General features: G+C 41.3%; 1 protein-coding gene across 10 annotated transcripts in view; it reads right to left on the bottom strand.

Annotated features, from left to right (window-relative positions):
- The window catches only part of KIF1B (kinesin family member 1B), a 147,052-nt gene extending 126,390 nt beyond the window's left edge, over positions 1-20,662 (bottom strand). For 4 of the 10 annotated variants that reach the window (XM_030327936.1, XM_030327933.1, XM_030327937.1 and 1 more), the window contains exons 1-2: positions 20,590-20,659; positions 4,231-4,411 (exon numbers count right to left, since the gene is read on the bottom strand). In XM_030327936.1, coding sequence (XP_030183796.1) covers positions 4,231-4,336 — 106 coding nt within the window. In that variant the 5' untranslated portion in view covers positions 4,337-4,411; positions 20,590-20,659. Of the gene's footprint in view, positions 1-4,230; positions 4,412-20,098; positions 20,171-20,589 lie in introns of those variants that run through there. The other 6 variants (XM_030327929.1, XM_030327932.1, XM_030327931.1 and 3 more) reach the window with 4 other exon arrangements.
- Positions 20,663-26,816: the final 6,154 nt, after the last annotated feature.

The following is a 26,816-nucleotide window of genomic DNA, read 5'->3' as shown; positions in this document are numbered from 1 at the left end:
TGTCTGTGTCTTCCACCGCAAACTTTTGTAGACTCTTTAGGGACAAGATCCTACGTATGGTACATACAACTCTGCTTCCTGCAGACTCACCTTACAGCAAACTCTCAAAAGAGAAAGGAAAAGAAAGGGTAAGGCAGAGCAGAGCCACTCAGTTTGCTGTGTACAACGGTTTTGAACCAAGTATGATGGAAAACCCTTTGGTAGTTCAGCACTGTGCTTAACATGGTCCATAGGCTGGTTGTCATGTGACTGGTACAAGGTACCCAGGCCTATCATAACCAAATTATTACTTTTAATAAGAACCATTTCTTCATTACTATTTTGTCAAAAGATACCTCAATATATTCAATAATTCTGGAGAGATTTTTGTGGGAGATAAGCAAGAATGAGTGAATAGAACTTAGATCCTCACAAACTATAAAATTTACGGTCCTATCCTCAAAAGGTGCACCACCAGAGATCTTATTTTCTCCTCAGTTTGCTACCTACTACAAGTGAAAACATGGTACATTCTCCAGCCAGAGTGAATATCATATTCGGACAATTTTATTTTTCCCCCTAAACTGACAGTATTTTCTACACAATCAAAATAAAAAGGTCAAAAAGAGAGTTATATATCTTAGAAACAATGAGCTCGAACACTCATATTTTATTACCCGTTAATAATTTCTTAGTGAGCTTTTAATCCTTATGATCAAAAAAATAACAAAGTCTGAAAAATCTAGCAGACCCAGATCTACTTCTCAAACTATCCAGAACTACAGAAAATCCTTTTCATTTTACAACATACTCTTAATAGTTTTATTCTCCTAGATAGTCAATTGAGCACTTTTTTGATATTCTATTTAGTACTCAGCATTCCCATTATACATATAGTAGATACCTACTAATACATAAAACTTTATTAACTTATACAGACATTTTTTCATGTTTAAATCTCAAAGGAAACAACTCTTACAAATGAGCTATATTATTCAGGTATTTAAAACATACACTGCTGGGGGAAGGGGTGAGAAAATAAACAAAACACTAGTCAGTGAAGACTGAAATATAAGCTACTATTATACCTTATCACTAATTAAAAGGGTAAAAAGCTATCTTAGAAAAAGATGCTGTTTGCACTCTCTCCGGAAGGAAAGGAAACACAAGTTGCTTCTAGGGAGGGGAACTGGTTGACTACATGATGGGTCAGAGGAAGTGTTTATACTTGTATATTCTTTGTACCTTGTGAATTTTATACCATGTGAATGAATGTTTTATGGAGTCACAAAAAGAAAAAACTCAGGAGAAATTAATACAATGCTATTTGACTTTGTATAAACTTACAACCAATCTATAAAATGAGTTGTCATCAAGAAAAAAAAAAACACGAGTATCATTCTTTATACTAAGAAAACATTTTCATTTATTTTTGTTATATAATTAATTGATTTTTGTATTTCATGAATATGGCCTTCTAATACTCATGTTCTTTCTTTTTTTTTAAGTTTATTATTTATTTATTTGGGGAGGGAGAGAGACTGAGCATGTGCACAAGAGGGGGAGGGGCAGAGAGACTCCCAAGCAGGCTCCAAGCTATCACCACAGAGCCCAAGGAGGACCTTTTTCTCTTGAACCATGAGAGCAGGACCTGAGCCGAAATCAAGAGTTGGATGCTTAATTGACTGAGCCACCTAGCTGTCCCCAATACTAATTTTCTACTTAAAAGTTTGTAGTAAGATTTTTAGGGTGCCTGGGTGGCTCAGTCAGTTAAGCATCCGACTCTTGATTTCAGCTCAGGACGTGATCTCATAGTTGGTGGGATGGGCCCCACCTTGGGCTCTGCACTAACAGTGCAAAGCCTGCTTGGGATTCTCTCTCTCCCTCTCTCTCTCTGCCATTCCTTTGCTCATACACTTTCTCTCAGAATAAATAAATGTAAAAAAAAAAAATGGTTAATAATAAAAAAATTTAACACTCTTTAAAAAAAAAAAAAAGAAAGAAAGTAGCAACAGACACTGGGGACACTGGGGATTTCTCCTGGACAGTTCAGTATGTAAAACATATCACAGAGAAAAGTAGTTCTTTTTAGGATCAATTCTGGCTCCTGACCCAGGACTTCCTAAAGCCCACCTTCTAAAAGAACTAAATGATTATACCAGCATTTTCAGAGGCAACACCAACAGCCAAAAATGCCTCTAAACTAAGTTACAATTAAATACATTTTTCAGGGAGAAACAAGAGCTCAATAATCAGGATTCAGTATGTTCACTTCAGCAGCACATATACTAAAACTAAACTGATACAAATTAGTATGGCCTCTGTGCAAAGATTTATATATTGTGTAGAACTTAATTCTTTTTTTTTAATTTTTTTTTCAATGTTTATTTATTTTTGAGAGCCAGAGAGACCCAGAGCATGAGCAGGGGAGGGGCAGACAGAGAGGGAGACACAGAATCTGAAGCAGGCTCCAGGCTCTGAGCTGTCAGCACAGAGCCTGATGCGGGGCTCAAACTCACAGACTGCAAGATCATGACCTGAGCTGAAGTCAGACGCTTAACCGACTGAGCCACCCAGGTGCCCCTATATATTGTGTAGAACTTAATTCTTAAAATGAAGCATGAATAATACTATAGCTTAAATGAATGGCATTTAGAACACAAACACTTGTTCTCTAGTTCAGTTATAAATCTAGCTCAAATTTTAAGAAAGGAGCAAATCATCAATATTGACCTTTTTTAAAAAACTTGAAATATAATTTACATACCCTACAAAGTTCACCCATTTAAAGTGTACAATTCAGTAGTAAATTTTGCATCTTTTTCTTTTACAATTACTCATAGGATATAATTCATACTCTAGCATCTTTTAAAAATATCTAATAAAAAGGCAAACTCATAGTAACAGAGAACAGAGGCTAGGGATGGGGTCAAAGGTGAGATATTCATTAAAAAATACACACTTTTAGTCATGAAATGAATAAGTTCTAGAGACTTAATGTGCAGCATAGTGACTATAGTTCATAATAATGTACTGTATACTTAAAATTTGCTGAGAAATAGATCTCAAGTGTTTTCACCACACACACACACAAAGGTAATTATGAAAGGTGATAGATACATTAATTACTTTGGACTGTGGTAATCATTTTGCAATGTATGCATATATCAAAACATCACGTTGTACACCTTAAATATATAATTTTATTCCCCACTGGTAGAATTCTCTACAGAGAACACTGGCAAATGGCCCACACATAGAGGAGATCAGAATGGTTTCCCCAACAACTAGGCATTAACTTGTGTGTCCGGAAGACCTATGATTCTGCTTTATCACAAAGTTGTAGGTTTCAAGACAGTAGAACCTACCAGTATTTTGAGTAATAATTTGCCTACAGATCCATATCAATTAATTATTAATCCAAGTACAAAATAAACCAGCTTAAGTCATTTTTCACCTAAGCAATTATATATAAAGAAGTTCAAAAGTAATGACTTCAATTTCAATAATAGATAATTTTATTTGTAAAAAAATTATAAACAAATGATTACTGAAAATTTTAGTAATAAATTTGTGAGTTTATTACCAACTGTAGCTATATCTGTTGTTCAACTCAAAGAATCACTGTAAGGAAGGAGAGTAAGTTTTAAGACCATCTTGGCAAGGTCAAGTGCCATTTAAAATGAAGAAAGAAAAATAATCTTAGAGCCTCAATAGATACATTTCACATCATGGTTAAGTATAAATCACTGCAAACACCTTTATTATCATTAAGATTTCAACTTAATGGGCGCCTGAGTGGCTCAGTTGGTTGAGCGATTGACTTCAGCTCAGGTCACGATCTCATGGTTCATGGGTTCGAGCCCCATGTCAGACTCTGTGCTGACAGCTTGGAGCCTGGAGCCTGCTTCCAATTCTGTGTCTTCCTCTCTCTCTGTCCCTCCCCTGCTTGCGCTCTCTCTCTCTCTCTCTCTCTCAAAAAAAAGATTAAAAAAATATTTTAACTTAATAACTCTAGCTAAATTAGTTGCATTTTCCAGGGATTTCTCAATTGTAAAGAACAAAAGAAATAGTCCATATTTAAATATACGAAAGCAAAAATCACAGGGCGAAGCACTTAGTGGATCATTCAGAATAGCAAAGTCCAAAGTGTTAATACCCAAATGTTCATTTATTCTGTTCACATTAAGAAGGGAAAAGAGAAAGGATAGGAAGGTGAGATATAATTGATAGAACACAACATGTACTCACTGGTCGAGTTGCCTTGCATCTGAATGATGCACTTGGACTCTTTGCTGGTCTCTCGAGAATTGAAGGGCCGAACCCGCACAGCCACCTTCACTGAGGCTCCCGACATTCTGATGGTCTTGTTATATATATGCAGTCCAGAAATAAAGTATCAAATCTTCTTTTGAAGTTATGTGCAAGTTTCCTTCAAAAAGAAAACAATTCCACACAGGTAGTCAGAATCAAAGGAAGCATGGGCTAACGTGAGCCTAAGGGCTACTCTTGTACATCTTTGTACTACTTTTTTTTTTTAATTTATGTTTATTTACATTTGAGGTGGGGAGCGGCAGAGAGAGGGAGTCACAGAACCCAAAGCAGGCTCCAGGCTCTGAGCTGTTAGCACAGAGCCTGAGGTGGGGCTCAAACTCATGGACCGTGAGATCATGGCCTGAGCCAAAGTCGGAAGCTCAACTGACTGGGTCACCCAGGCGCCCCAATCTTTGTACTATTTCTATTTCCCTTTCTAAAAACCTCATCCCTTTTCATCCTGTAGATCTTATATGCTCAAAATTTTCCAAAATAGAAAATTAAACACCTAAGTTTATTTTCCTATTCAACTACCTCTTTCTCATACCTAAAAAGTCCCTAAACTTAATAATAAAAAATACATAACTACAAAATAACAGGCCTCTTTCTTGCTCTCTGTTTTTCTGGATCTTCAGTAATGTATGAAAAACACAAATGTTTATCTGTTAAAGAGAGTTCCTTACACAAGTAACTTCCCATCTGCAAAACCACTTATTATCTTCCTTTAAAGAAACGCTCTGAACTTCCTATACACTAATTACACTGTGAAACATTCAGTTACATGATATATAATTAAACAGCAAAGGATAACGATAAGCTCTGACCAGCTCTTTCAACTTCTAAGTATCTCGGGATTCCTTTAATTTTCACGTGTATCTCATTTGACCCTTACAACCATCCTGTACAATAAGCAGAGACGTTTCCAAGAGACCCAGGTTCTACCCTCTAATATGCTAGTGACTCATGGTAAAATCAAATCACTACATTTCACTACTGAATGAAGCCATAGGAAAAAATGTGGACATTTTTCAGAGGCATAGTTTCCCTCCCAACAGAACAAAACAAACACTATTCTGTGAAAAGAACCCACGTAAGTAATTTCCACAAGAGACAACAGATCTCAATCTGTACTCTATCCATTATATAAATGTCCTTGAGAAGAACCAAACAAAAGAAAAAACTAAAATAAAGAAAAACACATTTAAGTCCAATTATCGGGGAACCCCAATAAGCCTTCAATCTAATTTTTCCCACATAATTAAGTAGAGATTAGGAATCCTAAACTACAGCTTTACAACTGCTAAGGCTTTCCAATAAGAAAAGGCAAAAATCAATTAATCAAAACAAAACAAAATAAAACCAAAAAGCCACTCTCTACCCTAGCATTACCCTATCTTCTTTTCTTAGCAGCACTATGTGAAATTCCTGTGCTTTGAAACATGCTTATTGTCCGTCTCTCTCAACTCTGTCCAAATGCTCAGAGATCTCATTTGCTACCACTTAGACCACTGCCTGATAAAAGAGCTCGGTAAATGTTTGTTGAAGGAGTGAATTAATGAATTGCAGTTGACCCTTGAACAAATGGGTTTGAAATGTGCAGGCCCACTTGCACATGAATTTTTTTCCATAAATACAGTAGAGCATTGTAAATATATTTTCTCATGGGGCACCTGGGTGGCTTAGTCAGTTAAGTGTCTGACTCTTGATTTTGGCTCAGGTCATGATCTCACGGTTTGTGAGCTTTTTTTTTTTAAGTTTTTTAAAGTTTATTTATTTATTTTTGAGAGGGAGACAGAGTGAGCAGAGGGGAAGAGTGAGACAGAGAATCCCAAGCAGGCTCCATGCTCACAGTGCAAAGCCCAATGTGGGTCTCAAACTCATCTATGGTTTTTGAGTTTGAGTCCCGCATCAGGCTCAGCACTGACAGCAAAGAGCCTGCTTGGGATCCTCTCTCTCCCCCTCTCTGCCCTCCCCTGCTCGTGCTCCCTTGGTCTCTCTCTCTGTCTCTCTCTCAAAATAAATAAATAAACATTAAAAAAATGTTTAATGTATTTTTTCTCATAATTTTCTTAACATTTTTTCTCTTTATTGTAAGAATATAGTATATAACACATGTAACATACAATATACGTGTTAATCGACTTTATGTTATCAGTAAGGCTTCTGGTTGACAGTGGGCTGTTAGCAGTTAAATTTGGGGGAGTCAAAAGTTCTGTGTGGATTTTCCACTACGTGTGGGGGGAGGGCACTGCTAACCCCCACATTGTTCAAGGGTTAACTGAGAATTATCTGTTCAAGTCCTCTGCCTGGTTTTGTTTCACATAATTATAATATTTATTGATATTAATCTTTTTCATATTTGCTGGAATGTTTTTCCAGTCTGTTTCCTATTTTATTTAACATTCAACAGATGGTTCTTGTTTAATATATCAAACATTTATTGTAATCACATCAAATAAAAACTTAAAAGTTATTTGCCCTCCCAGTCAATATAGCATCACCTATAGTCACTAGCTGAGGACTTTGCCAAAAGAGAGTTAATGAAGCATTCAGAAAAAGAAAGACATGGAACACACTTTAACCCCCACACAAGAGTTCACAGTGATATACAGCCATCGTCTGAACACTCAACATGCTCCATTATCTTCTCCCCCAAACTCGCAATCTCTGCCCATCTTCCCGTTTCTATCTGACTCCATATCATAAATCTTGGAGTCATCTTTGTTTCTTTCTCTTTGAATCCTTTTATTAGTATTAAAATTATTAATGATATGCTATATAAAAATTTTTAAGTTTATTTATTTATTTTGAGGGGGAAGAAGGGCAGAGAGAGAAGGAGGGAGAGAGACTCCCAAGCAGGCTCTGTGCTGGCAGTGTGAAGCCCAACGTGGGGCTCGAACTCACCAACCATGAGATCGTGACCTGAGCCGAGATCAAGAGTCAGATACCTAACTGACTGTGCCACCCAGGCGCCCCTATGAACTTTTGAAACATAAATTTGCAGGGTACCTGTGTGGCTCAGTTGGCTAAGCGTCCGACTTTGGTTCAGGTCATTATCTCGCAGTTCGTGAGTTCAAGCCCTGCGTTGGGCTCTGTGCTGACAGCTCAGAGGCTGGAGCCTGCTTCTGATTCTGTGTCTCCCCCTCTCTCTGCCCCTCCTCTGCTTGTGCTCTGTCTCTCTCTCTCTCTCTCAAAAATAAACATTAAAAAAAAAAAAACACATAAATTTTCTATCACTTCCTTCCTCTCGTTCTCATTGCCATCACCCCTAACCCACTGCCACTGCCTAACCCTAGTCCTCACTACCTCATGCCTTCCATACCGGTAATAGTGGAACTAATCTTAGACCTTTTCATTTTAATCCAATAGTCCTTCCACAGCGTTGCACAAAACTGAATCACACAGGGGTCTTTTGAAAAACAAATGAGCCTGGTATTCAACAGTCTTGAAAAAGGCCCCAGGTACGGAGTTTTTGTTTTCATTTTTCAAAGATTATGTTGCAAATCTCCAGCTGAGAACCCTGCAGTACGCAACTGCTTAACCTTGCTGCAATATTAACCTTTCTAAAGCATGACTGTCAATTTCACTTCCAAACTCAAGAATCTTCTCTTATTCCCAGTGCTTACAATATCACGACCAAAGTCAAGGTACTCTGTGTTCTAGTCAAGCTCCGTTACTATCCCACACACATGCTCTTTCACACTTGTGAACAATTTCTCCCCTACAATTTTAATTTTTCTCCTATTTGATGCCCAGCTCCTGTCTTACTTCTTCCAAAATGACTATCCAAACATTGCAGGAATCACTGGTATTTCCAACAGCACTTACAGCCCCAAACACATTATGAGAACCCTGCTATCATTCTATGTGACTGCATTCTATCTTGTATTGTTCTTTAATAGATTCCCAAAGTGAAACTCCTATTGCTTCAAAAAAATTCTTTGAACTTGGGCTTCTTGAAAAAATGGCTAATTCCAAGTCTGGTCAAGAAATTTCAAGATGATCCTGGGACATTTTGGTGTGATCACAAGCAGGAAGCCTACCAAAGATGAACAGAGTCAAGGCAAAAGCACACCAGTGCCAACTCAAAGGCACTCCCCAAGATGGAATACTTAAAGCATTAAAATGCATTCATGAAAACCACAAGTGGACTGAAAAACATCAAATATATAAATTCACGAGTTGAGGGGCACTTGGGTGGCTCGGTCAGTCAGTTAAGCGTCCAGCTTCAGCTCAGGTCATGATCTCACAGCCCAGAGCTGACCACCCAGCCTGGAGCCTGCTTCGGATTCTGGGTCTCCGTTCATGCTCTGTCTCTGTCTCTCTCTCAAAAATAAAATAAAACATTTAAAAATAAACAAATTCATGAATTCATAATGATACTTAAAAAAGAAAAAAAAACCTCATTCTTAAAACTGGCAAATAAAATAATTGAGCATACACCTAGCCTGTATATCCTGTATAAACTATAGTCCACGACAGCCAAATGGTTGGTGAGGGCTAGCTCTTCTCACACACACACAAAAAAGTCCAGCTAATAAACGCAGAAGAGGTGACAGAATTGGAATGTCACCATGTTTCCAACCCTGCTGATATAAAAGCTCTCTGCAACAACAGTCACTAGCCACAAAAAAAAAAAAAAAAAAGCAAAAAGCCATAGATGAAAAAAGGTTGGTTGATGTGGGAACATTTTTCTTTTATTTATTTTAAAGGAGAGAGCATGAGTGTGCAGAGGGGAGAGGCAGACAGAGGGAGAGGGAGGGAGAGAGAGGGAAAGAAAGAGAGAGGAAAAGAGAGAGAGAGAGAGAAGGAAGAGAGAGAATCCCAAGCAGGCTCTGTGCCATCAGTGCAGAGCCCAACACGGGGTTCAATCTCACGAACCCTGAGATCATGACCTGAGCCAAAATCAAGAGTCAGATGCTTAACCAACTGAGCCCTGCAGGCGCCCCAATGTGGACACGCTGTATTGCTTGGATTAGGCTGACGATATCTGAACCAAATAATCAGTCCTAGTGTCACTAAAGGGGGGACACCTGGGTGGTCTATGCTTCCATGCATGCTATACACAGCACCACCTAGTAAGTATTCTTATCCCACCCCCTTTAAAAAAAACAAAACAAAACAAAACAAAAAAAAAAAAAAAAAAAAACAAGAGATGAAGCCTCAGTTCTAACCACCTAGGAGAGCAAATAAAAAATGTAAATGACACCTAAAAGATACAATCAGCGAAAACAGAACATAGAAAAATCTACACGTCAAGTCACCCAGTATCTTCAGATAAATAACATGCAGAGTAATAAAAGGAACTTGTGTTAGTTATAAGATAAGTGCGATGATTTTTTAATCAAGAAAATCTGCAAAAACAAATTTTTTAGACAACCATAATAGCCTGAACATAGACTCAGTATCTGATGATATTAAGAAATTTATTAGGGGAAGATACAAGAAACAGGTTTGCCAAATGTCCACCATTACTGAACACTGTCGATGTTTCAATTAAAAAAACAAAACTTCCTTCTTTTGTATTCTAACCCAAAGCCTACCAAGTACTGAATGCTGCCGACTGATTTACAGACAACAAAGAATGAATCTCCTTGTGCGGATTGAGATATAAAGAGCTATGGATTTGTCACTAGGAACCGAAATACTAACGTCTCTAATATCTGCTTATTTCTTCCATCCATCGAATCAACTGCCAAATCACATAGCTTTTACCTAGAAAATCTCTCCATTTCCACCACTACCATCCCTTTTAGATTTTCAATATTTCTCACCCAAGATGGTTAACTTTAACCACTTTCTCTCTTTCTTCCTTCCACCCCATTCGACTACACAATACTGTCACTTTCATCTACTCCATCCATAACCAGGCAACACCGCCAAACTGGCCTTCCTGAAGCACAGGTCTGTTCATATCAGTGTCCACTTAAAAATCCTCAAAGTGTCCCTACTGTCTACCAAACAATGGCTGAACTTCCCACACTGCATTCAATGTGTTCTGCGACATAAACCACCTACTTTTACAAACCCACAAAACACTGCCTTCCATCCACATTCCTTAACAACCACTCACCAGAGGGCTTCCTGAAAGTATCTCATGTTTTTCTGTGCCAGTGCCTTTGCTCCAACGTTCCTTCTACCCACTGTGACCTTCTTCCTCTACCAATCCAATTTATTCTTCTAGGATCTTCTTCTATGCCACCTATCTCTAAAGCCTTCATAGAATCTCCCTACCTCCCAAACCAAATGCTAATGCTTCTCCATTTAATACTACTCAAGTCACTGGCCTTACCTAGGGCAAGTAAGTTATTTACTTTTCTTATCTCTACTGTAAATTTTAAGCTCGTTGTGGACAAGAACAGAATTTTAGTCATGTTTCTAATCCCCTAGCTACAGGGGCTTGAATACAGTAGTTAAAATATTTGGTTGAATTCCTACTTATTGTATCAATGGACTGACGCTTGAAGGGCATTAATAAAAACTATAAGTTGTTCCAAAATAGAAACAGGTATTGATCAGAAGGAAAAAGGATAAATTAATTTCAAATTCTTTCCTAATTGAAGTGTTAAGTCATTCTTTTTTGGAAGTGATAAGTACATTTTAAAATTGCTTTTCCCTCTGGGTGCCTGGGTGGCTCAATCATTAAGCATCTGACTTTGGCTCAAGCCATGATCTCAGGGTTCGTGAGTTTGAGTCTCTGTTGGGTGAGCCCTGCTTCTCTCTCCCTCTGTCTCTCTGCCCCTCCTGGATTCTCTCTCTCTCTCTGCCCCTCGCTCACTTGTGCCCTCGCTCTCAAAAAAAAAAAAACAAATAACAAAATTACTTTTCCCAAACAATTTGAACCTAAATATGTATTTTGTTTCTGATTTAGTTGTCTTGAGGTAAAACTGCAACCATCTTCACAAGCAGTCAAAATTTTACATAATAATAGGAAACTATAGTTAAATGGACTATAGAAAGTGTTACTTTGTTACTTCCCTACTACTATAAACAGTATCTCTTTTATAGTAGAATTACATCAAAGAATCACAGCTTCAAAATTCCCAGGCTGTTAAAGAAATATTACCAATTACATAAATCTGAAATCAGGTTTAAATTCCAATGAGAAACAATTATTACAGAATACTTTTAGGAGGTTACAAGAAAACAATACTTCTTAATTTAGCATAAAAATACATTTCCAAGCTTTGAACAGCCAAAGGAAGAAAGACAGGAAAGACCATCACATACTCTAAATCACTTACACAGCCTCAGCTCTAGACTGTGCCTCTGACCTGTTTTCCTTCCTATGACACACAATTAGAAGCATCAGGAAAGCGGAATGGAGCAAAAATTCCAGAAGCATTCACTAACAATAAAGGGAAAATAAAACAGTTAGGTCTAAGTTATTTGAATTTTTCTGAATTTTGCCCAATTGCTTAACTTTGATCTTGTGCAAACTGAACTTGCCCTCAGAGGTTCCCTGGAGTATTAAGAGCCTAAGAAGACTAATTTTCAAACTAACCATTCAGCAAAGTGAGTAAACAGGAACAAAATACAACTAGCGTTTGGTTGGTCTGTTTTTGTAGTATCCCTTTTCTATAGAAGACAGCGAAGATCATATCCCCAACATATAAGTCAGTTCATGTCATTTCCTCTCTTTAAAAACCTTCCACTGGTTTCCGTGGCCTCAGAACACACCCTAAAAATCCAAGGGCCTCCGCAATCCACCTGCTTCCCCAGTCACCATTTTCACTGCCCAGCTTCAAGCCTTCTTCCCCACCAAGCACCCTCTTACTACACCAAACACGCAATTCCTGGAAGCCCAACCCCCCTTCTCAACCTGTTACATCCACGTCTTTCCAGGAGAAGGTCAAATGTCACCATAAGCCAAAAAGCATTAAGTCATATATTCCTTAACGTGCCCCTTTCTGAGCCAAAAGTGATACCTTCTTTCTCTTTGCCCCTTAGAAATGTTGTGTTGATTCTTCCATTTTTCTACTTATTCCATTCTGCCCGATGTTGCAATCAGTAGTTCACTAACTCTCCTACACAGACACAGTTATTCAATACATATATGTCACAAACTGAAAATAGCATTTAAATAAGAAATTTAGTTTTTCAAATTCAATATTCACACAGTTTGCTATATAGCAGCAGATTTACAACAGCAATAAGGACTCTTTCAAAGAGTCATCTTTTCCACTGAATTACGGTTTCAAGAACGAATTAAAACTTGAAGAATGAGTGGGTACCCAAAAGTAAGCATCAGCAGCTAATGAGACCATTTTGAGACTCTATGAAAACTTCATTATTATAAGTTTCACATCTCTCAATCCAATACTTTCCATGAGAACCAAACAGATTTTAGGATCCAATACTCTGTGTCCCTGATCATGGCTATACTGATAAAATGGCCCACCAAAAGGTAAGAATTTTTGTATGTGTATGAGTTACCTGTCTATTCTTGGTCTTTGACTCTATAAACAAAAAGCAGCCATGAGCCAAGCTGTGAAAACTCAAAACGAATCACATGTTGGAAAAGCTGCTTTCTGCACTCTAACCCAGTGCCAAGAATCAGACTGCACAGAAAGTCTCCTGACAGATCAGATTTTCAATCTCAAATGGGGTTAAACCAGCGCACCCAGGCTCCCCAACTGTTTTCTTTTAACCGCTATCTAAAGTAAGTTTTAAAATACAGTTTTAAAACTGTCCACTGCAGTTTTAAATAAAAGGAAAGATGTTTTTTCAAGGACATTTTTTAAAAAAAGTAATCCAACCCGCTTTTCAAACTGAGAATACAACATTAAAATATACCAGTCCTTTTTTTATGAAGGATATGACTAATATGGTTCAGATATATAACTTTATATAAAGAGAAATCTGAGCAGAAAACTCATTATTTGTCACTGCAATTAAGAAATCTAGGATCCTCCTTTCCACTCGTAACATGATTTTTTAAAAATGTTTTCATTTATTTTTGAGGGACAGAGAGAGACAGAGCATGAGCAGGGGAGGGACAGAGAGAGACAGGAGACATAGAATCTGAAGCAGGCTCCAGCTCTGAGCTGTCAGCACAGAGCCCAACGTGGGGCTCAAACCCATAAACCGTGAGATCATGACCTGAGCCAAAGTCAGACATCTAACAACTGAGCCACCCAGGTGTCCTTCACTCGTAACATGATTTATTCATAAACCAAGAGGTGCATCAAGAGGACAACAGTTCCTAGGCGCTGGCTCAGTCGGTAGAGCATGTACCTTGATCTTGGGGTCAGGAGTTTGAGCCCCATGGTTGGCAGTAGAGCTTACTAAAAATAAAAATAAATAGGAGTGGCTGGGTGGCTCAGTTGGCTAAGTGTCTGACTGTTGATTTTGGCTCAGGTCATGATCTCACAGTAGTGAGATAGAGCCCCCTTTAGGGCTCTGTATTGGGGCGTAGAGCCTGCTTAAATTCTCTCTCTCTCCTCTGCCCCTCCCCACTCTGCACATACATGTGCACTCTCATAAATAATAGAAAATAATAACAGACAACAGCTCTTGTGCTTAAAATAAAGTATTCCAATGACAGTGAGGTTTTTCTTTTTTCTTAAAAGGACAGTTAATATTAACTCTAGTAAGTCAGTTCGTTCTAATACCTGAAGCGTACATCTCATAATTTTATTTGGCAGAGTCTGCTGGGAATTCTGCCACTTAATTTCAACATTCCACTGAAGCTCTTCTATTGTCAAGTGAATGACAGACAACACCTCCTCCTGGCAATGTCCAGGCTAAAGTCACTCAGCTCGGTCATAGTATAGAATGGAAGTTTCAATCAAGGTTAATTCAAATTTGGTAGGAGTCATGGTTCCCTCCTTCTGAAATCTGCCCTGACCACAACCTCGCAGCTACCTGCCCGGGAGGTAGCTTACTACCTGTGCAAGAATGCAGGTCAGACTTTTCCATGTTTGATAATATGCCAATCTTGATAAACCAGCACCGAAAGTTAATAGATATGTTTTCATTTAGATGACAACACAGATACAAGTATTCCAAACTCTCACAAGGGTTAAATAATGATTTTTCTGCTCTGAGTTTATCTTTATATAAAGTTATATTCTGAACCATATTAGTCATAGCCTTCATAAAAAAAGACTGGTTATATTTTGATGTATTCGCAGTTTGAAAAGCAAGTTGGATTACTTTTTTTAAAAAGGTCCTTGAAAAACATCTTTTCCTTTATTTAAAGACCTGTTAAAAAACACCGATGTGGGGGTGTCTGGGTGGCTCAGTTAGTTAAGCGTCTGACTCCCGGTTTCAGCTCAGGTCATGATCTCATAGTTTCGTGGGTTTGAGCCGCGTGTCAGGCTCTGTGCTGACCGTGCAGAGCCTACTTGGGATCCCTCTCTCTCCCTCTCTCTCTCTGCCCTTCCCCTGCTCACACTGTCTTTGTCTCTCTCAAAATAAAAACATAAACTTTAAAAAATTATAAAAATGGGGTGCCTGGGTGGCTCAGTCAGTTGAGCGTCCGACTTTGGCTCAGGTCATGATCTCGTGGTTTGTGGGTTCGAGCCCCCGCATCAGGCTCTGTGCTGACAGCTCAGAGCCTGGAGCCTGCTTCAGATTCGTGTCTCCCTCTCTCTCTGCACCCCCCCACTCACACTCTGTCTCTCTCTCCTTCAAAAATAAATAACATTAAAAAATTAAAAAAAAAAAACCTCTTCGTGTATGTATATAACATATATATATATATATATCAGTATGTCTATAACACATTTCCTCTTACAATAATATTCAAATTTATTGAAAAAAAGTTCTCTTTATGAACCATTATATATAGACATTATATGTGTGTATAATTTACCTTTCCCTTTTTTACCTTGACTTCTAAAAGTTTCAAAACTAAACTAAATAACCACATTACATAAATTGCTGTAATGTGTTTATTTAGTTTTTCCTCCTGTTACACAAAGTTTTGTTTTTTATCTACACTTTAACAGCCCCTCTGTATTTATGGTACTTGTGGTAGGCTGCTCAAATCCTTTTTAGAAGCGGTAAGTGGTACAAACTGTAAACAAAATAAAACATTCCGGCAATAAACCTATTCTGCTATTTACATCAGAAATATGTTATGTCATATTCTAGTTCCTAAAAACAGAAGCCTTTAAAAATTATACAAAAATTTGTGTTGAATGAATTTTGAAAACAGTGTTGAGTGGCGAGAAAAGCAGGCCAAGATCTGAAACCAGATCCACCAAATAGAAGCAGACAAAAGCTCAATTAAGGAGGGAGTGCGAACTTCCAGTGCTGTGAAGGCATGAAGTGTGTCCCCCGGTTTTGGCGGTAAAAGGCTGGAAGTCAGAGCAAGAGCAGGTGTCAGCAAAGCGAGGGCCACTGAAGCCAGTCTGTGTGGGCTGGGGAGTAATTAGGAGGACAGAAAGTGGATACAAGTATCCTCCTTGCTTCCAGAACTCCGACAGGAGAGTAACAGCTAGGAGGAAACACGAATGAAGGAAGGATTTGTTCTCCCCTGCTTCCTGTTTTATTAGGAGAGATCTGCATGTTTCTATACTTTATTCAACAGCTATTTACTAGGTGCCTAGGTGCCTGTGACAGGCATTTCTAGGAGTCTGGGATAAATCAATGAATGAAACAGATAAACATCCTTGCCATGGAGGAGCTTACATCCCTAGGAGGGGAAGCGTGGACACTAAAATAATATTTATACAGAATGCTACATGATCATAGGCATTACCAGGGAGGGAAAAGTACAGCAGAGGCAGGTGTGTGGTGGGGAGGAACGCTGTGCAGGTGCATAAATGAGGTCAGGTTGGGCCTGTTGAGGCGATGAGGTGTAAGCAAAGACTTGAAGGAGGTGAAGGAGTTAGCCAAGCAGCGTTCAGGAAGAGTATTCTAGGTCAGAGCAAAGGCCCTAAGGTTGGACTGTGGAGAAACTGCAAAAGGGGAAAGGAGTAACCAATACGGCAAGTCCCTAAGATACAAGGCAGTGCTTGATATCCAGAATACAGGCTGAGGGATTAGCTAAGTCAGGAGAGAACCTCCACTACACTGAGGAAGACGGTAAGAAAGAAGGCAGAGAAATTCTGTAAGTAGAGGAAAGGGAAGAAGGGTGGGGGAGTTCATGCCTTCTTTCCCTATGAGGGGTAGGTAAGGTTTTATGCCAAACATGGGGCAGTGGTGGAGGCTTGAGTAAAGCAGTCAAAATGTTAGAAAGTCACTGCAGAAGACAGGGGAGGGAAACTGGCCAGAAATTACTTCCGGACCCACCAAAGACGTGTTCGGAGGAGACATAAGATTACACATTATATGTGGCACTACCCCCTAGCACTGTGAGATTTCTCCCTGGCAGACTAAAAACAGAAGGTATGGATGGTAAGAATGATGCAAGGCTGGCATGTGCATAATGGGTCTTGCAGAATAATGAATTAAAAACTGCAAGTGCCAGTCAGAAAATAGCTAGAGCAATGCACCCCACAAGTCACACGGAAGGAAAAGCTGGAAGAGGCTGCTGCACCAGGAGACTTGAGGTACAAGAGCACACAGAAAAAGACGATAGAAGTGAGAGCTATAAGTGATCAGAACTTCATTCAGAGCTGCAGGCCAATCTGAGATCTGAAGGCAAACCTGAAGGCTACGATAAGTGAAGAAGATGTTGGCCACAACAGTGAGTTACGGGAACATGGGAGCATGAAGCCAACGTTTGCTTGAGCTGAAGTCAAGGAATTTACAGTTAAAGGTAGTTAGTTACAGAAGTTCAGTATAGCTGTTAGGGTATTTCTAATGACTCGGGGTGGGGGAGCCACTTAGCCTGTTTCTTCATCTGTAAATGGGAGTCATAGTATCTATTTCGTATGGTTGTTACAAGGATTAAAATAGAGGGGCGTCTGAGCGGCTCAGTGGGTTAAGCTCATGATCTCACGGTTTTTGTGAGTTTCAGCCCCAAATCTGGCTCTGTGCTGACAATGTGGAGCTGCTGGGGATTTCTCTCTCTCTCTGCCCCTCCCCACTGACGCTGTCTCTGTCTCTTTCAAAATAAATAAACTCAAAAAAAATTTTTTTTAAAACAAGGATTAGTGAATAATGCAAAGTGCTTGGAAAAGAGCCTGGCACATTAGAAAGAGCTCAATGAGAGTAAGCTATTTTGTCAATCATTGTTGTTGTTACTGTTTATACAGTCATTGACAATCTGCCAGGATGATGTCAGAAATTCGGATGGAAGGGAGAACTAATCCAAGTATCAATGATATCAAACAGAGCAATGGTAGAGGGTGGTACAGTTGAATGATATGCTTTGGCATAGACAATGTGGTATTAAATATCAAAAAAATTTTTTTAATACCTCGTTTACGATCTTTTGACTTCAAACACATATACAAACACAAAGCAATCATAAAAGTACCAATTGAGTACTAGAAAGTAGTATATGACAATACAAAAGGGAAAAGGCTCTGACTATAAAAACCATGGAAGCCATCATGGTATGAGCAGTGGTACATTAAATTGTACTAAACGTTTAAAAGAGTTGGGAGTTAACTTTATCCTACCATGCCTGTATACAAACAGAAGTTCCTTGAGGGTAAAGACCTAAATCTCTACATGCACTGTCAATAACTGGTAACGAATGTCATAAAAGTGAGCATAAATGAATCAATGGGCCATTAACCAAAAGTCCACCTCAGAGAAGCCCAAGGACTCTTTTGCAAGGTTTTCCTGCCACTGTCACATCTGCTTTCGTTCATCTTCTATTCCAAGGAGCTGCACAAAGAAAAGTTCTGGAAGTATGTATTTATCCATACTTTTATGAACTCCAGAGATTCACCAGTTTCTGTTTCAACAAGGCCATCTTTCAAAGAGAAAACTACATGAAATAGACAGGCTATAGTTTCACTTCAGAGCCTTGTAAAATTATATCATATCAGTTTACAAGATCAAAAGGATATGCTTAACTCCTGGAAAAGACCTGCTGTGATTAGCACCGGGAAGGAGTTTACAAACTAGGAAGCAGGGGCCTATTGTCATCCTTTACTTTGTACCCAGAACAAGCCCTTAGCAGGGAACTGGGCTAGAAAGCCCTGGTCTTGGAGAGACTCTGTGGCACTCTTCTTGAGAGTTTATTCCCTGCACAAATCAAAGTGCAAAGAGAAAAAAGGAAAACTGCATTCATATCTGGTCTTGAAAAGAAAAGTGGTCTGTTTAAAGCCTTCGAAGCTGTACTTAATTGGATAAATTTTGGAAAAAACATTCATCAGAGCAGAGCTGCACAGATTCATAAAATTCTGCCTCCAAATCAGATTCACAATCAGGTCTGATTTTATTAAATGCTGAATTATATTGAACCACAATTCTTCAGATCTTTTGTAAACTGTAAAAATTTTTTAACTTAGAAACAGTTTCTTAATGGGGCATGGAATTTTAAAACAAACATTCTGTATTTCTCTCAAGTTAAAGTAATACAAAAAGCACTAGCTTCTATTGACGCCATTTTTGATTTCAACTAAGTTCTAAAAGAAAAGCTTAACAGTAAAAAACAGAAAAATAAAGTATTAAGACTTTTCTTAGAAAACCCTATCTGAAATTTTAGAGAGTTCAACTTAAGAAGTTTACAGGAATTTGTTCCACAAGAAATAGAGTTGAAAGCGAAGGGCACAAAGAAGACCGGCATGGCACTCTCCAGTCCTGTCCACACTGAGCATGTAGGAGAAGACAGATTGACAGTCTCACACTAAGTTCCATCACTGATCATTTCCGGATCTGTTTCACAATCCCAAGGTGTGTACAATCCTTATACTCTATCCTCACACAGCAAGTTAACTCCGCTTGGCTCACAATCCAACAGCCACACCAAGTTAATTAGAAGCACCACCTCACTTACGAGAACACAAGCTCAGATTTATTATGACTAAGCTAAGCCGACAAAATGCCAGCCTTTAAATAAAAATATCCACCATGATATCACTTAAGAGCTATTCAAATCCAATCACCATACTTCCCTAGGCCTCAGACAGACCCATCTAGGACACAAAGCAACATAGTGTCGCACAACAGCTGCCTAGAACAGTAAGAGATATGCGAGCAAGGGATCTGTTGACAATCTAATTTCAGCTACCTCCAGATTCCACAAAGGTGACACGTGCATCGTCAGAAATACTGCTGCCGCCTCTCTCACTATGAGAATATTCCGGCTTACTAAACCTCTGCGTGGTGAGCTACTCTGAGAAATCCATCCCTGCAATGCAATTAACACTATCTGGAAGCCTCCAGACGGGAAAACTGGCCTCAGCGATCCTCCGATGTGCCCGTGGCATGTAAGGGATCATCATCAGGCCTCCATGGCCACAGCACGGGCCATACAAGATGAATACACAGACACCGTATTTCATCCAAACAAGAAGGGCATCTTGAAGGCACTTTACCATAGAAGCTCATGTAGCAATTCACCAAGGAGAAAAAGTGATCTGGGGAGTTCAGGTCCGGTTTTAGGGCCGGAACGCGCTGTGTTGCACGAACAATGACTAGCTTGCTCGAGCAGGCTCCCAACCCCCACGGCTCGGCTTCTGGTGCGGCCAGTCACCCTGAGAGCTGCCAGGGCTGTCACTCGGTGCCTTCCAGCAACCGGACTTGGCTACTGAAGGATTTGTCAGATCATCCTCCCAATATGGCTGCCAGAGTAATCCCGAGCTGCTGCTCGACGCCGAGACCACACCAGCCTTCGTCGCGGCCTGGCCAGCATCCCGCACGCCCCCTCCCTTCCACCGCGCTCCTCTCCAGTCCTCGCGCCCTCGGCGCCCCCACCCCCCGCCACCCTCCGCCTCGCCGAGCCCCTTCCTACCTCCATCTGGCAAAGGGGCACAACCACAGTCCCAGTGTCAGCCCCGATGCCAACCCCAACGGGGGCGAGGGGAGAGGGGATGGGGGAAACGAGACCGGAGGGGCTTCCAGGCCGAGCAGCGCCCGCTCCGCGGAGCTGCAGTGTGCGCAGAGAGCGCAGGCAAACAGACCCACGGCGGCGGGCAGGCTGACCGCTGGGCACAGCCGGGGCCCGGCAGCTCAGGGGAAGCGGAGGGAAGGTGCGGGTCACTGCGGGGGACCCAGCAGGCCGCTGGACCCGAGCCCGGGGGCTCGCCGGCCCAGGGAGGGTCCCCAGCCCACACCCCACCCCACCCCACCCCAGTCCGCGCCCCGCTGGGGCGGCGCGGCTCCCGCCCCGCCCGGCCCTTCCTCCGCTCAGACCCCGCCCGGTCCCGGCCCGGCCTGCCCCCCCCGGGCGGCCCCTCCCCAGCCGGCGGCGGCGAGCCGGCCGCTGCCCGCCCCCCGCCTTACCTCAGCCGCGCTACGGACCGACGGGCGGACGGGCGGGCCGGGTCAGCAGGCGACACGGCGCGCGGGGGCGCGGGGGGCCCGGCACCGAAGCGCCTCAGCGCGAGCAGCGGCCGCCGCGAGCCGCAGGGCACCGCTCCGCAGCCCCATCACGCAGCGGCCCGGCGCCGCATCGAGGGCCGCGGCGCGGGGAGGGCGAGGACACGGGACGCCGGGGCGCGGCGGCGACGGAGCCGGCGGTGGCGGCTGCAGCGGACGGGGAGCGGCTCGGACTCGCGCTGGCGCCTCCCAGGGCTGCCGCCGTCTGACTGACCCGCGTCGGTCCTCGCGAAGCTCCGCCCGCGGCCGCCCGCGCCGGACACCGCCCCGAGCCCGGCCACCGCTCGTCACCTCGGCCCGCCCCGACGTCCGCGATTGACGCGGGGAACAGCCAATCGGAGCTTAGAGCTCGAGGCTGCCGGCCAATCGCAGGGTGAGCCGGAGAGAGATTGGGGCGAGGAGCTGCGGAGATGCCGGGGCGCCTCCTGGTGGCCCAGGAGCCGGCGGGGGGTGCGGGGCTACTGGGCTTGCGGGGTTGGGGAGGCCGGCGCCCAGAGTCCCTTCCCGGTTGACCCGCGAAGGACGTTAGTCGGCCAGCAGTCGCGCCCGGCCCACCTGATGATCCACCCCTTGAACAAAGCTTGGCCAAGTGGGGCGGGGCGGGACTGTGGGGACCTGACGCCCTTCGGAGGGGCTGAGATGCATATGGGAGGCAGCCGAGTGTGCAGTCATTGTCCGTTTGGTAACAGCTTCTCACACGTTGAAGCCCGCCGAGCACGGCGCAGTCGGAATTGAAAACACGCAAAGGGATGAGTGTATTATCCCGCAGCAAGCTTTCGGGCCTATTCTTATCGAACCCGATCACAACACCTCCCACACGCCACCTTGGGAGAAAGGCCGGAATGAGTAATGGAAAAGCATGGACTTAGTGGGCATTCCACTCGTCTCCTTGGGAGACCGCGTAAGGGCCGTGAGTAAAGGAACAAAATGCTTTGTATCGTCTCTGAGCTAATGACCCGAACTCCCCTCTGGGAGATGCCCTTGAAGAGGGGGGTTGTTGGAATTCAGCAACCCGGACAACACAAACAGTCTAGTAGCGATTTTTTTAAAAAATCAGATTTAGATTCAGCTCAAAAGGCAAAGCCCACAACTGTTCGTGAGCGGTCCAATTCAGTACTTAATGAAATACAATAGTCAACAGCATATATGTGCAATTATCATGCCAAGCACTATTATTTTATAGGTTGTGAAATGCTTTCCTATTTACTAACAGACAATGAAGTAAATACGATTTCACCCTGAATTCAATCACGTTTTGGATGTACAAAGCCTTACTTATAAGCAGACACTAAACACCGAATTAATTTCCTACACTAATGATTTTGGAAAATCCCCATCCCACTAAAGTCCTCATACTCTCTATCCAGTCAACATTTATTGAACGTTTCTCATTTTATTTAGAATTTCAGCTCCACCTACCTGCAAAAGGATTTGACATAACTTCCCTGGAAGTATAAAAGCAAATAAATCTTTATAACATTAACATAGGAGTAAAGTCAATAATTTAAAAAAACAACAACAACAACAAAAGCCTGTATGAATAAGCCGGGTGCATAGAAAGAAAAGTAATATTAAAAAGCAAGAGTCAGGGAATGTGCCACTGCTGAGCACAAAACTCAGCTCTTAGCTTCCTGAAAGCCCAGAAGAAAAATGAAATTCCAATGGGCTAATGAACAGAAGTTCATCAGTTCATCAGCAGACAGCAACTTTTTCCTTGTTGGAGCTCTTTGTGTAAGTACTATGATAAGTACCATGGAGAGTTACAAATACCTGGACGGTAGTTAATCTTGTCTGAGCTCTCAATGGAGCTCAATCTAAAAAGAATCTAAAACCTGGTGAAGGGAATGTGGTGGCCATCAGCACTGAAATTAAGCAAACACACTGAGAAGGGTCAATAGAGGCAGGTAAGGCTGTTCTAGGTTTCAAGGCCAAAACAGCCGGGCGCTGCATCAGCCTTTTTCTCCTTTGATAGATGAAAGTCACTCTGCAGAGCCATTCAATTCTCAGATTACAGATTTTGTACAAAGTACCTTTTATAAACTGTCAAGTTCTAGAAATTGAATTTAGCCATGGCCCCATTGGGTTTATCCCTAGAATGTAAAAAGAACAACATCAAAAGATCTATTAATGGGGCGCCTGGGTGGCTCAGTCAGTAGAGTATGCAACTCTTGATTTTGGGGTTATGAGTTCAAGCCCTGGGTTAGGGCTAGAGTTTGCCTTAAAAAAAGAAAAGAAAAGAGAAGGAAAAGGAAGGAAGGAAGGGAGGAAGGAAGGAAGGAAGGAAGGAAGGGAAGGAAGGAAGAAGAAAGAAAAGAAAGAAGAAAAGAATGAATGAAAGAAAGAAAGAGAAAAAGGAAGGAAGGAAGCCTGAGTACTGGATGACTCAGTTGGTTCAGCATCTGATTCTTTTTTTTTTTTAACGTTTATTTATTTTTGAGACAGAGAGAGACAGAGCATGAACAGGGGAAAGGTCAGAGAGAGGAAGACACAGAATCTGAAACAGGCTCCAGGCTCTGAGCTGTCAGCACAGAGCCCGATGTGGGGCTCGAACTCACGGACCGCGAGATCACGACCTGAGCCAAGGTCGGCCACTTAACCGACTGAGCCACCCAGGCACCCCCAGCATCTGATTCTTGATTTCTACTCCAGTCGTGATCTCATGTTTCACAGGTTCAGGCCCCACATCGGACTCCAGGCTGACAGTGTGGAGGCTGCTTGGGATTCTCTCTCTCTCTCTCTCTCTCTCTGCCCCTCCCCTGCTCATGCTCTCTCTCACTCAAAAAAATGTATTTAATTAATTTGTTTAATTATTTAATTAATTAAACTTTAAAAACATTAATGTGATGCATATACCCCACTACTACAACTATAAATAAGGTTTCTGGATCAACAAGATCAACATACAGGGACGCCTGGGTGGCTCAGTCGGTTAGGCGTCCGACTTCAGCTCAGGTCATCATCTCACGGTCCAGGGATTCAAGCCCTGCGTCGGGCTCTGTGCTGACAGCTCAGAGCCCGGAGCCTGTTTCAGATTCTGTGTCTCCCTCTCTCTGACCCTCCCCCGTTCATGCCATGTCTCTCTCTGTCTCAGAAATAAATAAACATTAAAAAATAAAAAAAATTAAAAACATACAAAAAGCCAAAGTGTTCTGTTTCATTAGGAATAGCCAATTAGAAAATGTGATTTCAAAAGATCCCATTAAACATAACAGTAAAACTATTAAATATATAAAGTTAAGTTGACAAAAGATAAGCAAGACCCATATGGAAAAAAAATTATACAGATGTATTGGTGAAACACATTAAAGGATACCTAAGTATCATGGCAACATTTTTCTGGAACTGTCTTATAAGGCAAGGGAAACAAAAGTAAAAATAAACTATCGGAACTACATCAAAATAAAAAACTTCTGCACAGCAAAGCAAACAATCAACAAAACTAAAAGACAGCCTATTGAATGGGAAAGATATTTGCAAATGGCATATCTGATAAAGGGTCAGTATCCAAAATATATAAAGATTTTATACAACTCAATACCAAAGAGCCAAATAATCCAATTAAAAAGTGGGCAAAACACATGAACAGACATTTCTCCAAAGGACATACACGGGCACCAGCTGGCTCAGTTGATGGAACTTGCAACTCTTGATCTGGGGTTTGTGAGTTCAAGCCCCACCTTGGGTGTAGAGATTGCTTAAAAATAAAATCTCTTGGGGGGCACCTGGGTGGCTTAGTTGGTTAAGTGTCTGACTTCGGCTTAGGCCATGATCTTGCAGTTGGCAGGTTCAAGCCCTATGTCGGGCTTTGTGCTGATAGTTCAGAGCCTAGAACCTGCTTTGGCTTCTGTGTCTCCCTCTCTCTCTGCCCCTCCCCATTCATACTCTGTCTCTCTCAAAAATAAATTTTTTTTAATTTTTTTTAACGTTTATTTATTTTTGAGACAGAGAGAGACAGAGCATGAATGGGGGAGGGTCAGAGAGAGGGAGACACAGAATCTGAAACAGGCTCCAGGCTCTGAGCTGTCAGCACAGAGCCTGACGCGGGGCTTGAACTCACAGACTGTGAGATCATGACCCGAGCCAAAGTCGGCCGCTTAACTGACTGAGCCACCCAGGCGCCCCTAAAAAAATTTTTAATAAAAAAGTAAAATCTTTAAAAAAAAAGACATAAAGATAGCCAACAGACACATGAAAAGATGCTCAACATCATTCATCATCAGGGAAATACAAATCAACACCACAATTAGATATTACCTCACACCTGTCAGAATGGCTAAAATCAAAAACACAAGAAGCAAAAAGTGTTGGCGAGGATGTAGAGAAAAAGGAATCCCCATGCACTGTTGGTAGGAATGCAAACTGGTGCAGCCACCGTGGAAGACAGTATGGAGTTTCCCCAAAAATTAAAAATAGAATTACCATATGATCCAGTAAATCCACTGCTGGGTATTTACTCAAAGAATATAAAAACACTAATTCAAAAGGATACATATACCCCTTTGTTTATTACAGTGCTATTTATAACAGCCAAATCTAAAACAGCAGCCCAAGTGTTCATCAGCTGATGAATGAATAAATAAAATGTATGTACATACACACACACACACAACACCACACACACACACACACGATGGAATATTACTCAGCCATAAAAAAGAATGAAATCTAGCCATTTACAACAATATGGATGCATCTAGAGAGTATAATGCTAAGTGAAATAAGTCAGTCAGAGAAAGACAAATACAATTTTACTCATATGTAGAATTTAAGAAACAAAACAAACAGGGGCACCTGGATGGCTCAGGTGGTATACTATGCAACTCTTGATCTCAGAGTCATGGGTTCAAGCCCTATGTTAGGGGTAGAGTTTACTTTTTTTAAAAAAAGAAAGAGGGCAGGGTTGGCTCAGCATCTGACTCTTGATTTCAGCTCAGGTCATGATCTCATGGTTCGTAGGTTCGAGCCCCAAGTCAGGCTCCATACAGACAGTGCAGAGCCTGCTTGGGATTCTTTCTCTCTCCCTCTCTCTCTGACCCTTGCTCTCTCTCTCTCTCTCTCTCTCTCTCTCTCAAATAAATAAGAAGGAAGGAAGAAGGAAGGAAGGAAGGAAGGGAGGAAGTCTTAACTACAGAGAACAAACTGATGACCAGCAGAGGTGAGGTGAGTGGGAGATGGGTGAAATGTTGAATGGGATTAAGAGTACACTTCTTGTGATGAGAACTGAGCGATATATAGGATCGCTGAATCCCTACACCGTATACCAGAAGTGAAATGTAACAGGGTACGTTTATGATACTGGAATTAAAATAAAATTAAATACATCAAAATAAAAAATAAAAATTCATCCAGTCACTAAAAATAGAGGGAGATAGTCCTACATTTGGACAGGAAAAAATATTATCAGATTGTCAATCCTCTCCAAGTTTAATCTGTAAACTTAATTAATGTAATTTCAGTGAATGCTCCAACAGGATTTTTCATGGAATTTGACAAGGTGATGATAAAATTCAAATAATAAATCTATTTCGTGTCCATTTAAAAAATTCATATGCTAGAACGAAGACAAGATTATCCACGGCAATTTTTAAGAACGAGATGTGGGGACTTGCCCATAAGTTAGCAAGATTTTCTGTAGCATCATCGTAATTAGAATTCTGTTGCACTGGCACAAGAATATACAAGTCCGGAAATGGAACAGAATAAAGTCCAGACCACATGCATATGGCAATACAACATGTGACAGCATTGGCATTACAAATCAGTGGGAGAATGGTAAACTATACATGATAATAAATGATGCTGGAATAATCATTTACCTATACAGTGAAAAATGTGATGCTTATATCACACCATATAAAAAATAAATTTCAGGTGGAATGCAAGCCTGAATCAGAAAAACAAAGCTTTAAATATTTCAGTAGGAAATAAAATATTTTATGGATGAATGAAGAAAAAAAAATTTTTTTAATGTTTATTTATTTTTGAGAGAGCTAGAAAGACAGAGTGAGGGAGGGGAGGGGCAGACAGAGAGGGAGACACAGAATCCGAAGCAGGCTCCGGGCTCTAAGCTGTCAGCGCAGAGCCCAATGCGGGGCTCAAATCACGAACTGTGAGATCATGACCTGAACCAA

Source organism: Lynx canadensis, chromosome C1, assembly GCF_007474595.2.
Source record: "Lynx canadensis isolate LIC74 chromosome C1, mLynCan4.pri.v2, whole genome shotgun sequence".
Classification (NCBI taxonomy): Eukaryota; Metazoa; Chordata; class Mammalia; order Carnivora; family Felidae; genus Lynx; species Lynx canadensis.
Note: the sequence above shows the minus strand (reverse complement) of the source record. Positions and strands in the feature narration are given on the sequence as shown.